Source organism: Carettochelys insculpta, chromosome 1 (assembly GCF_033958435.1).
Source record: "Carettochelys insculpta isolate YL-2023 chromosome 1, ASM3395843v1, whole genome shotgun sequence".
In the NCBI taxonomy this organism is placed as follows: domain Eukaryota; kingdom Metazoa; phylum Chordata; order Testudines; family Carettochelyidae; genus Carettochelys; species Carettochelys insculpta.
Genome location: NC_134137.1, coordinates 818,477 through 832,851, shown reverse-complemented (window position 1 = coordinate 832,851; position 14,375 = coordinate 818,477). Strand labels below are relative to the sequence as shown.

Below are 14,375 nucleotides of genomic sequence, written 5' to 3'. Positions count from 1 at the left end.
GCCTGACCCTCCGACCCCCCCCACCCCACACCCGCCCGACCCCCCCAACCCCCTCCACCCCACACTTGCCCGACCCCACTATTCCCTCCACCCCGCACCCGCCCGACCCCCATGCCCTCTGCCCCACACCCGCCCGACCCCCCTATCCCCCTCCACCCCGCACCCGCCCGACCCCCCTATCCCCCTCCACCCCACACCCGCCCGACCCCCCCGACCCGCACAATCCCGACCCCCTCCACCCCGCACCTGCCCGACCCCCTCCGCCCCGCGCCCGCCCGAACCCCCCGAGCCCCTCCACCCCGCGCCCGCCCGAACCCCCCGAACCCCTCCGCCCCGCGCCCGCCCGATCCCAACCCCCTCCACTCCGCATCCGCCCGACCCCCCATCCCCCTCCACCCCGCACCCGCCCGACCCCCCGAGCCCCTCCGCCCCGCACCTGCCCGACCCCCCCATCCCCCTCCACCCCGCACACGCCCGACCCCCCCGACCCGCACAATCCCGACCCCCCGCGCCCCGCACCTGCCCGACCCCCTCCGCCCCGCACCTGCCCGACCCCCTCCGCCCCGCGCCCGCCCGATCCCCCCAACCCCCTCCACTCCGCACCCGCCCAACCCCCATCCCCTCTGCCCTGCACCCGCCCGACCCCCCCATCCCCCTCCACCCCGCACCCGCCCGACCCGCACAATCCCGACCCCCTCCACCCCGCACCTGACCGAGCCCCTCCGCCCCGCGCCCGCCCGACCCCCCATCCCCTCTGCCCCGCACCCACCCCGCACAATCCCGACCCGCCCCCCACCCCGCACCCGCCCGACCCGCACAATCCCGACCCCCTCCGCCCCACCCCACCCCACCGGCTCCAGACGCTGCCGGTGCCTAGCACCGGAGGCTCCAGGCGCAGATTCGCCTCGGCCGGGGGGAAACCGGAAGCCACATCAGCAGCCGGGCAGCGGCGCAGGAGAATGGGCGGAAGTTACGCCATCACCAGAGGCGAACAGCAGCCAGTCCCCGCGAGGAGAACGGAAGTGACACCAGGCCCCGGAAACAGTTACGGAAACTGGACGGAAGTGATGTCAGGCAGTGTCCAGAAAACGTTTCATCCCAGTGGCTGGGGCTCGGGAGCAGGTGTGATGTCAGAGCCCGGGCGGAAGTGCAGGGGAGGGACGGGCACGGGGTCTGCGAAGCGCTGGGGAAGGTCACATGGGCTGAGGATGGACCTGCCGGCGGAGCAGCAGCAGCAGCTTCGCAGCGTGAGTGGGTGGAGGGGGAGACGGCGGGGGGCGGCCGGTGGGGCGGTAGATGAGTGGGGCCAGCGGTGCGGTGCCAGGAGCTGGGTTCTGCCCCCCCGCAGCAGCAGCAGCAGCAGCAGCAGGAGAAGCAGCAGCAGCTCTTTCCCCCGCTCTAGCAGCATTGCTCTGCTTCCCGCCCGTGAGCAAGGCGCTTCAGGAGAGCAGCGCCAGCTGGGGCCACGTGGTCCTACTTCTCTCTGCTGCAGGTGCCAGGCCTGCCCTGCCCTGCGAGTCATCCCAGCAAGTTGTTCCTCCTCTACTCTGTAACCTCTCACGTGTCACCATATTTCCTCGGGGGACTGTGGAGCACCATTCAGGGCTAGTCGGAGCTGCGTGCCCAAACACCAGCCCCCCTGCGCTTGTCTCATGCCGGTCTGGAACTCTGCCCCTTCATACCCACACAAAGGGCTGCGATTGCCATCTCCAAGGAGTCCAGGGGTGTGGTGGTAGGGGTATGGGGGGCCTGGATACCTGTCCCTCACCCCCCCCCCGCCCCCGCAAGGTGATGGTCACTATTTACAGCATGATTAATTACCGACTTCTTCAGCTGGCTAGCATCAGGGCTGCCTCAGAGCTCAGGGAGCCGTGGCTGCCCCATAGCACAGGGGTCTATGTCCTGGCAGTGGAACCAGCTCTCCAGATGTGCAGTGGGTCCCTGGGGGTGAGCCAGAACAGCAGCTCTGGAGCCAGGTGGGGTGGGAATGGAGGGCCAGTGGCTGGGCGGGTCACACACAATGCCCCATCCCTGGCCCCTCTCGTTCCAGCTGCGGGATTTCCTGTTGGTCTACAACAGGATGACAGAGCTCTGCTTCCTGCGCTGTGTCTCCAACCTGAACTACCGGGCACTTACAAGGGAGGAGGTGAGCCCTCGTCTAACCCCAGGGGCAGGGGAGCTCTTTCTGGTGCACAGCTGGCAGGCTCCCTCCCTCCAAGCCTAGCTGTGTGTCTGGGTGTTTGAGGTGTGGGCTGCCCAGCTGGGTGACCCTGGCAGTGTAGGGGGGCAGGCAGTGGGAGCTGTGGGGCGGGAGGGAAGGAGCTGGCTCCCTGGTGACACCCCTGCTCTATCCCAGCAGGAGTCCTGTCTGGATAGCTGTGCCGGGAAGCTCGTCCACTCCAACCACCGCCTTATGAGGGCCTACATGCAGCTTATGCCTTCGCTTGTGCAGCGTCGCATCTCAGACTACGAGGCCACTGCAGCCCGGACAGCCCTGAGTGCTGCCCCTGCTGCCCTGCCAGTCCCAGTTGGACCTGGAACCCACCCTGGCCGGCAGGCCAGTCGTGCTGTGGCTCCAGAGAGCACCCCAGAGACTGCTGGCTAGTGCTCTGACTCCTGGAGTTCCCCAGGGCTGCACCCCAGCCAGGAGCTGGCATTTGACTAAGCCTCTTGGGGCACGGTGCTGAACCCTCGCCATGCTGGATCCCATCCCGATGAGTACTCCCTCTCCAGTTGAGATGGGCCAGTTGGTGCCCTAGGTGGACCTGCCAGCTGCAGCCTGGGCTTCCTGAGAGCAGAACCAGGCGAGCTGCACCAGAGTTGGAGCTGTGGCATCCTGCCTAACAGCATGGAGGGAAGGGTGTGGGCAGCTTCCAGCTCCTCAGGCCCACTGTCCTCTAGTGCTGGGGCTGGGCCGGCGGAGCAGCCTGTGGGCTGTAGCCCCAGCCTCTGTCTTGCAGCAGGCTCTGCCCCATGGCAGGGTTTGCCTGCTGTTCCTGGGCTGCTCTTTCCTTATTCCCAATAAATCAGTGTCCTTGTGCGTGCCCAGGTACGTGAGATGTGTTGGGCAGGCTGTGGCCCACCCTGCTCACAGCCCCCACGGCAGGCATGCACCTGTGGGAGGGGACCAGGAACCCTCCCTTGAAGTTTTGCCACAGCGTTGGGGGGGGCAATCCTTTGGAACTGCTCAGCAAGGCCAGGCAGGGCTGTGGTGCACTGAGCCTGGGGCCAGGAGCTCCCCCACCTCTGACCTTGGAAAAGTTTTGTCCAGGAGCACAGGACCCGCACCCCGGTACTGTGGGCAGCCGTGGCTCTCAGCCAGCACGTCAGACAGAAGGGATGTTAGGTGACGGACACAGCATAGACCAGAGCTTGTCAGCACGGGAAACAGGAACCATCAGTCGAGTCCTCCTTGGGGGGAGGGGAGCCCAGAACCGTGGCCCTGGTGCCCCCAGCCACCTGCCTGTTCCTGCATTGCACGTTTCCTGTGGTGAGAGTCACCTCATCAGAGCCCTTTCTGGTCACTTGTCAGCACAGAAAGCCGGAGCACTCAGTCAAGTCTGTCTTGGGGAGAGGAGAGCCCCGAGCCAGGGCCCTGTCCTCCCCTCCCCACCTGCTGACAGCCCAGCTTGCCTGACTCCTCCTGCCTTTGTCCTGCTTCCCTGGGCAAATGTGTCATCTGCCCCATCCCCTCCTGGGCTCAGGTTCTGAAGGCACCCTGAGCAGGCAACAGCCACTGTCCAGCACCATCTGGGGCAGTTCCCAGGGAAACTGGAGTACAAGGTGTCAGTAAGAGTCACATGCAACATAACAAGGAGTTTCGTTCCCCACTTCTTTCAGAGATCTCTGCGACTGCTTTTGGCTGTGCCTCCTGTGAGTCTCCAGCCTCTGTCAATGGGGCGCCTATGGTACCGCTGGTAGCCCCACGCTTTGTTGCTGCCCTGTTGCCTGCCACATTTTAGCACTGAGTCACTCGGGCAAAGCCCAGTCCTTCAGCTGCTTCCCTGTAGGTGGGGGTGGGGAGAGAAGAGTGTACACCCAGAATAGGGTGGAGGGGCAAATACCTGCTCTGGGGAAGGGATGATGGCTGGGACGTACGTGGGCCTTCCCCTCCTGAGGGGCCACAGAAGCTCTGGTGGCTCTGCACTCTTGTGGCAGGCAGGCTGTTGCTGGCTGCTCCAGTGTCCGTTCTGATAAGCACACAGGACCCTTCTCGAGGGAAAAGGTGTCGTGCTGTGCTGGGTGAGAAAAGCTGTTAGCGTATGCACTTACTCACTGCCTTGCCAGTTGATTTTATCCTTGTTACCCTGGTGCTCACTTCAGTAATCAGCTACGCTACTGACACAGGAGCCTGGATCTGGGCCAGGTTACCTTCAGCCTGGGCTGAGATCCCAGTGGAAGTGGCAGATGAGCCTAAACTCTGGGGCAGAGCAGTGCCATTCCTCAAACTGTTTTCTCACCTGGGGCCAGCGGGTTCACACCCATTGGAGAGTGCCTTCTCATCCCTTATCTCTTGTCCCATCAGGCTGGTTGTTGCCACTGCTATCTCGTTGTCAGTGATAAGTGCTGATTTCCTCTTCCCCAGTGGTCAGTGTGCCCTCACCTCCCATTTGGGTGAGGATATGCAACCATCCCAGCACTTCAAGCTCTCCTCAGAGCATCTGGGGCTGGTATTGCACTTATCAAGTACATTCCTCAGTCACACAATGGGGCTTTCATTAGCACAGCACAGAGACAGTGTAAGTGTAGTGCAAAGTCTCCTGGGCTTCAGAAGCAGCCCTGGCAGCTACAAGCTGGGGTCTATAAACTGTGGCATGTTGGGAGAACTTCCTGGTTCCTGTTAGGCAATGCCCTCGGTCCATCTCCTGCAGGTATCCGCAGTGAGTGAGCAAAGAGCAGGCAGGCTGGTGACCTGGAACCCTATCTTCTTTACAGAATACCATCTGTCCCTGGTGGTCTGTCTGAGTGGGGCTGGGCTGAGGTGCACACACACAGGCAACACAGCCCGCCACAGGCCCAGTCTCCCAACGTGTAAATTTGCAAGGCTTCCCCTCGGCTGAGTGACCTGCTGGGTTACATCCAGTTAGTTGTAACAAGCTTGCCTCATTCTCTCTCACAGTATTCATCTCAAGCCTGAGTTCAAACCAATCCAAAGGGCCTGGTCTTGCCTTCCCTTCAGATACAGGGCCAAGTGAATCCAAGCACTGTGCCTGATGCTAAACTATTACAACATTAGCCCACATTGGCTATTGCTCGAGTAGAATTTTATCCTACACTTGCCTTAAGTGGGCTTATTCAGAGAGAGCCCTGGTGGCCTGGCCTCACCTGGGCTCAAATAGGTCGGTAGCTGCTGGTGTGGGGGTGGAGTGGGCTTGGGTTGGTGTGGGAAGCCAAGCCTAGAATGCAATCCTTAGGCTTCCGCTTTGTGGGACCCTGGCTGGCTGGCTGGGTGTGCACACCAACACCCAAAGAGCTGCCCTCTCCCCTGCCAGCTCCTGCATTGCTCAGACAGCCCCCATGTCCCCAGGCTGGCTGCTCCATGGAGAAAGCTGCTTGAGGCCTTGTCCGCAGGGACATGGGTCTGGTTTCCATGCAGATCCCAGCCCTGCCCTGGGCCTCTCTGAGGATGTATCCTGTGAACCTGCTCGGGAAACCCCATGAGCCGTCTGCGGTTGCAGGCAGAGTCCTGTAGGACAAAGCTCAGTACTTGGTGAACAGTTTACTGAAAGGGATCTGTATGCCAGGACGAAAGCCAACCTGCTGGGTTTGCTCCCCTGCCCCCAGCTCCTGGGGCGTTGCATTGCCTCTGCTCCCCTGCCTGCCTCTGGATACTGCCCTGCCACTGGCCACGCAGCATGTGGCTCTCTCCCAGCCTGGTGGTGTGTTATGGCTGATCCTGGGATGGGGAGAATTGTCTGTCCCATTTATTAACCGCCATGTGCCTCAGTTTCCCTTTGTGCTTTTCATGACAGCCCGGAGAACAAGGAGTTCTCAGCTCTGGGGGCAGTGCAAGACACGAGCTGCACTGTTACAGAAGGGTCTTGAGATGCTGTAAGTGACCCAGGCAATGCAGCATCCGAAGCCCAGACCATTCACCATTGGCGAGGCCTGGGAGAGGAGCATAGTGAGTGCTGGGGAGCCAGAGGCTCTGCCTTGGAGCAAGAATGGGACTTTTAGTGGGTCTGGCAACATGAAGGGTTGGGCCCTTGAAAAGGTGTGTGTAGCACCAATGGTGGGGGAGCAGGACATTCCCCCACACACTACCCTGGGGGTGAGCTGACCTCTCCCCTTGCCAGCATGTTGGTGCTGAGTGCCCCCCCGCTTTTCTGGCCAGCACTAACCCTACATCTAGATGGCCTCTAAAGGGGCCTCACACCCCTAAGGACTCTGCCCCCTGCAATGTGTCCTGGACAGGACCTCAAGGGAATCTCAGACCCCAAAGGGCCTTACTCCTCTGCACAGCATGTCCCCCTGGATCAGAGCCTAGGGGAGCCTCACACCCCAAATGGCCCTTCCCCACCAGTGTGTCCCCCTAGATGGGATGCTGGGAACCCTCAAACCCCAAAGGGCCCTGCCCCCCACAGCATCTCCCCCTGGATGGGATCCCATGGGAGCTTTACACCCTAAAGGACCTTGCCTCCCTGCACAGCAAGTCTCCCTGGACGGGACCTTAGGGAGCCTCACATCCCAAAGGGCCTATACCCTCTGCAGTGTGCCCCTGGACAGGACCCTGGGGATCCTCGCCCCCAAAGTGCCCTGCCCCCACCACCACAAGGGACCTTGGGGAGTTTCACAGCCTGAAGAGCGAGCACTGAAATCAGGGGCCTTTGGCACCGTTCCTCTGGGGGATCGTCCCCAAGGCCCACAGCAGGAGACCGACTCGCGTCCAGCTGCCCAGCCTCCACCCACACACCCATGGGCAGCCCCTCCGGCCTTGGGCCCTTTGCCAGGCCAGTAGGTCTGCAGCCGTGCCCTGGCTGAGCCTGGCAGAGGAGGGGCTGGTCGGCAGCCGTCAGGCTCTACAGGCGGGCTGGTTGCTGTCGGTAGCCGCTGCTGCCCCTGGGGGCGCTGGGATGCTCACACCCTTATCCCACCCGCCGGTCCAGGATAGGGAACCTGCAGGCTGCATGTGACCCCTCGCAAGTCTCCCAGCCTGGTGCGCAGGCCCTGAGTCCTGAGGGGTGGGGGCAGTCTGGGGGGGTGGGGGCAGTTCTGGGGGGTGGGGGCAGTCTGGGGGGGTCGGGGCAGTTCTGAGGGGTGGGGGCGGTTTGGGGGGCTGGGGCAGTTCTGAGGGATTGGGGCAGTCTGGGGGGGTCGGGGCAGTTCTGAGGGGTGGGGGCAGTTTGGGGGGTCGGGGCAGTTCTGAGGGGTGGGGGCGGTTTGGGGGGGTCGGGGCAGTTCTGAGGGGTGGGGGCAGTCTGGGGGGGTCGGGGCAGTTCTGAGGGGTGGGGGCGGTTTGGGGGGCTGGGGCAGTTCTGAGGGGTGGGGGCAGTTTGGGGGGTCGGGGCAGTTCTGAGGGGTGGGGGCGGTTTGGGGGGCTGGGGCAGTTCTGAGGGGTGGGGGCAGTTCTGGGGCGCGGGGGCAGTTTGGGGGGCGGAGCCTCGGGGGGCGGGGCTGTTGCGCGGGGCGGGGCGGGGCGGGGCGGGGTCGGTTGCTCCAGGCCGTTGGGTTCGCGTCTTGGTAACGGTCGGGCGAGATCGGGGGCGCGGTGAGAGCAGCTCCCCCCGCCCCTCCCCCATGCCCCCGCCCCGTCACCCCAGCTGCCCCCGCCCCTCCCCCATGCCCCCGCCCCGTCACCCCAGCTCCCCCCGCCCCTCCCCCATGCCCCCGCCCCGTCACCCCAGCTGCCCCCGCCCCTCCCCCATGCCCCCGCCCGTCACCCCAGCTGCCCCCGCCCCTCCCCGTCACCCCAGCTGCCCCCGCCCGTCACCCCAGCTGCCCCCGCCCCTCCCCCATGCCCCCGCCCCGTCACCCCAGCTCCCCCCGCCCCTCCCCCATGCCCCCGCCCGTCACCCCAGCTGCCCCCGCCCCTCCCCCATGCCCCCGCCCCGTCACCCCAGCTCCCCCACCCCTCCCACATACCCCGCCCGTCACCCCAGCTGCCCCCAGCCCTCTCCCATGCCCCTGCCCGTCACCCCAGCTGCCCCCGCCCCTCGCCCCAGCTGCCCCCGCCCCTCCCGCATACCCCGCCCCGTCACCCCAGCTCCCCTGCCCATGCCCCTGCCCCTCCCGCATACCCCGCCCGTCACCCCAGCTCCCCCGCCCCTCCCCCATGCCCCCGCCCCATCACCCCAGCTCCCCCCGCCCCTCCCACATACCCCGCCCGTCACCCCAGCTCCCCCGCCCCTCCCCCATGCCCCCGCCCCATCACCCCAGCTCCCCCCGCCCCTCCCCCATGCCCCCGCCCCGTCACCCCAGCTCCCCCCGCCCCTCCACCATGCCCCCGCCTGTCACCCCAGCTGCCCCCGCCCCTCCCCCATGCCCCCGCCCCGTCACCCCAGCTCCCCCACCCCTCCCACATACCCCGCCCGTCACCCCAGCTGCCCCCAGCCCTCTCCCATGCCCCTGCCCGTCACCCCAGCTGCCCCCGCCCCTCGCCCCAGCTGCCCCCGCCCCTCCCGCATACCCCGCCCCGTCACCCCAGCTCCCCTGCCCATGCCCCTGCCCCTCCCGCATACCCCGCCCGTCACCCCAGCTCCCCCGCCCCTCCCCCATGCCCCCGCCCCATCACCCCAGCTCCCCCCGCCCCTCCCACATACCCCGCCCGTCACCCCAGCTCCCCCGCCCCTCCCCCATGCCCCCGCCCCATCACCCCAGCTCCCCCCGCCCCTCCCCCATACCCTGCCCGTCACCCCAGCTCCCCCTGCCCCTCCCCCAGCAACTCCCATGCCCTGCCCCTCCACCATACCCCGCCCCCTCACCCCAGCTCCTCCCACCCCTCCCCCATACCCCCACCCTGTCACCTCAACTCCTCCCGCCCCTCCCGCCTACCCCTGCCTCGTCACCCCAGCTCCTCCCACATACCGCCACCCCCCCACCCCAGCTCCTCCTGCCCCACCCCCCACCCCAGCTTCTCCTGCCCCTCCTGCCCCACCCCCATACCCCCGCCTTGTCAACCCAACTCCTCCCACCCTGCCCCCCCACCCCAGTTCCATCTGCCTCGCCCCTGTACACCCACGCCCATTCCCCCGCCCCTCCCCCCATTGCCCTCTCTCCCCCCCATCCCCCCTGTCTGGCCTTTCACCCCGCCCCTCACTGCTGTCACCCCTTCCCTCTGCCCAGTCCCCGCCTGTCCCCTCACCCTCATCTCCATCCAGTATTTCCCAGACCCTTGCAGGGTCAAACCAGTGTGGAGGTGCATTTCCGGGGCTTCACTGCCCCCACCCACCACCAAGTTCACCTGTACTCTGCATCCTCTCCAGCTCCTCAGCTCCCCAGGATCCTGTCCCAGTCCCAGGCCCTGCTGCTCCCTCCTGCACCCCCTACCCAACCTGCCTGGTCTCACAGCCCCACTTGGCTCCTCACCAGCTGGGCAGGACCTAAAGTCACCTCCAGAGCTGGGTTCTGAGTCCATGGCACTGAGACTGCCCTGACCTTTCTCTCTAGTAGGTTGGTTTGCACAGCCCCCATGCAGTCTTCCCTGCCTCCCCCCAGCCCGCCTCCTGCTGCTGCCACCCCAGGTAAGGAGCTTCGTCTCGGCCCCGGAAATGGAGAGAACTTGGGGGGAGCCCTGTTCTCACAGTTGGGGCTGGCCTCATTGCCATGAGGTTGTAGTGCTACAGGTGAGGTCAGAAGGGAATGGGGGACATCTTCCCCTCTGGAGCTCCTTTGCTATGTTGGGCCAGCCAGAGTGAGCCTGGGGTCACCCCAGGCATTGTCCACAGAAGGTCACCACACTGGCTGAGCCCTGCGAATCTGCAGAGTTTGGAAGCCACCCGAGGTTGGGCTGGCTGTGGGGTTCCATGCTGTTGATGCAGCCCAAGAGAATGCAACCTGTTTGAGAGTCTGAGGAGTAGCTGCCAGCAGGTGTGATTCTCAGAGCTTAGCGGCTCAATGCTCCAGGCAGTGCTGCTAGCCTTTTACCAGCTTCCAGCAGTGCTGGAGCCCCAGCACAGGTCCCCACCACCTGGCTGTCATGCAGCTCTTACCACATCTTCCAAGACCTTGCAAGGGGTCATGCCTGAGAGCACCCCAGCCAAGCCCCGGATGAGCTGTGCAACACCCCCAGGCCATCAAGAGAAGTGACACTGCAGTACAGTCCAGCTGGGTGAAAGGCGCATGGGTGCTGGGGCATGCTGCACCTGGGACTGAGCACCCACTCATGTCCCCAGCCCTTACCTGCTGACTGTCCCCCTTTGCAGGCAGCAGAGAGCCCAGGACCTGCCAGCCCGTGAAGCGGGGCTGGGCCTGGAGGGTGCGCCAGTGCCTGGCTGCACAGCTGCAAGAGACGGGGAGGCCTGACGCGCAGCACTTGGACCTGCTGGTGGCTGAGCTGCTGGCCGTGTTTGCAAGAGTGCTGCAGAAGAGCACCCGCAGTGCATGGCTGTGCCTGCTGGATGCCCTACGGCTCCTCTGCCCCTTCCGGGAGCAGCTGCGTGGCCGCGAGGAGCTGCTGCCCTACCTGGAGAGCCTCCGCTGCCAGTTCCACCGCAGTCAGGCCCTCGTCTCAGACCTGGATGTGCTGGGAGCCATGGGCCAGGCCTTCCCCAGCTTCCGTTCAGAGCATCCTGATGCTGCTTGCTGCAGGGATGCACTGCTGCCCACCGGCTCCGAGCCAGCCTTTGCAGGCCAGCCCTGCCCCTTTGGTCTAGAGCAGGAGGGGGAAGCGCCAGCAGCTGTGTGCCAGCCAGGTGCAGTGACTTTGCAGGAGCTGCCGAGATGTGTGGCTCTGGTGGGCACAGAGTTGGCTCAGGAGGAGACCCCGTGGAAAAGCAGCCTGGGCCTCATGGCCCACACCTTGAGAACGGAGGTGCCTGTGAAGTATTGCTGCACTGAACCATGGTAAGGATTTCCCCTCCGACTGCTGGCACCAGACTTCTGCATCCTCTCGCTGCAAGGGCTGCTCTCTTGGCTCCCCTGCAGAGTCCCACACTCCTCTCTGCCCAGGGCCACTGAGATGGGACTGGTGTGAAACAGAGGGGGCCTGCCTAGGGGGTGAGGACTCTTGGGTTTAGTTTGCAGTTCTGGGAAGAAAATGGGGATTTTGCTAGTCCTTGCTGCATGGTGCACTAATGGAGCGGAGAGTGTGTCTCTCCAGCCCTGGGGAGGTGGAACACCCCCACCTCATAGTGTCCCTCCACTGCACACTGGAGAGGGAGCTGGCTGGGGCATGGTGGGACCTGTGCCCTGGAGCACTCTCAGTCATTGCGTCTTCATTCCAGGCTCCTGCCAGAATCAGGCCCAGAGGCTCCCATGCCTGCCCCGCAGGTGACTGGAGCAGAAGAAGGCTTCTCCTGGCAGGCTTTGCCATTAACTGGGCTCCAGGCGGCAGAGATCTGTGTCGGGAACAGGCACCTGGGCCATATAACTTTCATCTACCTCAACATCGCCCCCAACAGGCACTTCAGGTAACTGCCCCCCCCCACCAAGCCTTGTGCTCTGCTGATGAGAAGCACATGGGATCATTCTCAGGGGAAAGGTGACACGCCATGTTTGTTGAGAATACTGGAGAAGAGCAGTTGGCTTATGTGTGCTCAGATGCAGGCACAGCTCCTATGGGGGGTACATAGGTACAGTCTCTGTGGCTCAAGCCAGTCTTGTTGGCCAAGTAAGACTGACTGAGTTTTTTCCACCGCCATTCACGGCTCCTTGCAGGCTCCAACCCTGTGTCCCATGGCAAGAGGGCCCATTCTTACACGTGCAAGATTCCATTGCAGTCTTTGGGCTTTGTGGTGTTATGTTGCAATCTTGGAGGTGTTCTCTTTTGGGGGGTTCCCAGAATTATCTTATTTATGGTCTCATCTTTGGGGAGTGTCTGCCTGTTTCCGGGTCTTGTGTTCTGCGAGTGCTCTGCCTTGCGCCCCAGGGATGTTCTGTGACCATCTCCAAGCCAATCCAACCAGCTGGACCTGTGTGACAACTCCCCCCATTCTTCACTCCCACAAAAGTGTTGACAGACGTTCCATACTAACGGACAGAACTTGGTTTGTCATGCTAACAAGAGGGAAAATACTGCATATTGGCTAATTGTGAGAAACGGGGAAACAGAAGCATCCAGAACTTATAAGCAAATCATTGTCCATCAGGATAACAATACTAAAGCACTGCACTTTAGCTATGTTCTCAGCTAACTGCCCCAAGCCCTCCATGCTCATGCAGGCTCCTCAGCAAACTGTCACCAGCACTCACATAGGCACCTCAGCTAACTGCTTCCAGCCCCCCACACCCTGCACCTACGAAGGCCCCTGAGCTAAATGCCTCCAGCCCACCCACCATGCTCACAGAGTACCCTCAGCTAATGAGGCCCCCCTGTGCACCCACAGAGGCCCTCAACTAAATGTCCCAATTTCTCCCCCCATGCAGCCACACAGGCCCCTCAGCTAAGTGTCCTAAGCACCACCCCTCCCCAATGCATTCACACAGGCCTCTTGGCTAACTGTCCTGAGGCCCCTGTAATATGGCGGGGTTTCTGGGCACAGCTAGAGAAATCAATCCAGGGTACCTTTGCTTAAAATTCAGGCTACTTACAGCCCCAGGCTGGGATTTCCTTCTCGCTAAGGCAGATCCACCAGCAACCGCAACCCTACCCCAACACCTCACGGATTCTTCCTAACCCCAAAGGGCCCAGCCCCAGCCCCTGGTCAGTATATCCTTTGATCTTTCCCAAAACAGCGCACTCATCAATCCTTTAGATCCAATATCTAAAGACTTACTAACAAAAAAGAAAGAACAGGGTTAGAGAGAAGAACTGTTCCAGCAATACTTTACATACATCAGTCATAACTACTGATACAGCCAGCGGTGTTAATTTTTGAATTTTTGAAATTTATTTCTTTCAAAACTGTCACCCTTACATCTGCCACTGAGTGTCCAGGATGACTGAAGTGTACATTACCATTCCTGATGTCTGATTTATGTCCATTTATTCTTTTATGGAGAGACTGTCCAGTCTGGCCAACGTAAATTGCAGTGGGGCATTGCTGGCATATGATGGCATATATTTTAGTTGCCAGCTATGCTCACATATCTACACCAGTGATATCATCACAGGACCTAACACCAACTATGCTATCAGGGCCTCCTTTACCTGCACATCTACTAATATAATATATGCCATCATGTGCCAGCAATTTAAGGGTGACAGTTCTGAAACAAAAAAATTTCAAAAATCAAATGGAGAGAGAAATCTCTGAGCTGCAATTTATTTGCAAATTTGCCTACATTAACCATGGATTAAACAGAGACTGGGAGTGGCTCGCAGCTTACAAAGGCAGTTTCTCTGCTCTGGGTGCTAATATCTCCTCATTAGACTCTGACAAAGGCTCACATCCCCCTGTCTGATCTGACTTGTTTTTTCTCTTTTGATAAGTGCTGTTGATACTGGGCCATTTCCACCTTGCTGAATAGACCTTGTCAGCTCTGGCCTTCGTTCTTACTGAGACCCCACTCTTTAAATACCCCTCTGAAACCACCTCCCCACTGATGCATTTGATGAAGCGGGTCTTTGCCCACGAAAGCTTATGCTCCAAAACGTAAGCTGTTAGTCTATAAGGTGCCACAAGACTTCTTGTTGTTCTCAAAGCTACAGGCTAACACGGCTACCTCTCTGATACTTGTCAACAGGGACAAGTTATCACATGACTGGACATTCATATGGAATATGAAAGCCATTTCGGCTACGTCTACACGTGCACCCAACTTCGAAATAGCTTATTTCGATGTTGAGACATCGAAATAGGCTATTTCGATGAATAACGTCTACACGTCCTCCAGGGCTGGCAACGTCGATGTTCAACTTCGACGTTGCTCAGCCCAACATCGAAATAGGCACAGCGAGGGAACGTCTACACGCCAAAGTAGCACACATCGAAATAAGGGAGCCAGGCACAGCTGCAGACAGGGTCACGGGGCGGACTCAACAGCAAGTCGCTCCCTTAAAGGGCCCCTCCCAGACACACTTTCATTAAACAGTGCAAGATACACAGAGCCAACAACTAGTTGCAGACCCTGTATATGCAGCACGGACCCCCAGCTGCAGCAGCAGCAGCCAGAAGCCCTGGGCTAAGGGCTGCTGCACACGGTGACCACAGAGCCCCGCAAGGGCTGGAGAGAGAGTATCTCTCAACCCCCCAGCTGATGGCCGCCATGGAGGACCCCGCTATTTCGATGTTGCGGGACGCGGATCGTCTACACGTCCCTACTTCGATGTTGAACGT

The 14,375-nt window shown here is 61.7% G+C and overlaps 3 protein-coding genes across 6 annotated transcripts in view; 2 read left to right on the top strand and 1 right to left on the bottom strand.

Moving 5' to 3' along the window:
- Positions 1 to 994, bottom strand: part of ARFIP2 (ARF interacting protein 2) — a 53,271-nt gene extending 52,277 nt beyond the window's left edge. For all 3 annotated transcript variants that reach the window (XM_075010388.1, XM_075010658.1, XM_075010739.1), the window contains exon 1: positions 852 to 994. The gene's annotated coding sequence lies outside the window, so the exon portion shown is untranslated. The remainder of the gene's footprint in view (positions 1 to 851) is intronic.
- Positions 995 to 1,149: 155 nt separating this feature from the next.
- On the top strand, positions 1,150 to 3,766 carry TIMM10B (translocase of inner mitochondrial membrane 10B). 2 transcript variants are annotated; one of them, XM_075011053.1, is made up of 3 exons: positions 1,150 to 1,247; positions 2,051 to 2,146; positions 2,357 to 3,766. In XM_075011053.1, the coding sequence occupies exons 1-3, from the start codon at positions 1,209 to 1,211 to the stop codon at positions 2,603 to 2,605; spliced, it is 384 nt and encodes a 127-aa protein (XP_074867154.1). In that variant the 5' UTR covers positions 1,150 to 1,208; the 3' UTR covers positions 2,606 to 3,766. The 2 variants fall into 2 exon arrangements, with proteins under 2 accessions (XP_074867154.1, XP_074867226.1); XM_075011125.1 differs by having other exon boundaries at positions 2,360 to 3,764.
- Positions 3,767 to 9,628: 5,862 nt separating this feature from the next.
- LOC142005929 (dynein heavy chain domain-containing protein 1-like) overlaps positions 9,629 to 14,375 on the top strand; it is a 92,128-nt gene continuing 87,381 nt past the window's right edge. Inside the window, exons 1-3 of the mRNA XM_074983114.1 lie at positions 9,629 to 9,680; positions 10,362 to 11,001; positions 11,382 to 11,567. Of these exons, the coding sequence (XP_074839215.1) occupies positions 9,629 to 9,680; positions 10,362 to 11,001; positions 11,382 to 11,567 (878 nt within the window). The remainder of the gene's footprint in view (positions 9,681 to 10,361; positions 11,002 to 11,381; positions 11,568 to 14,375) is intronic.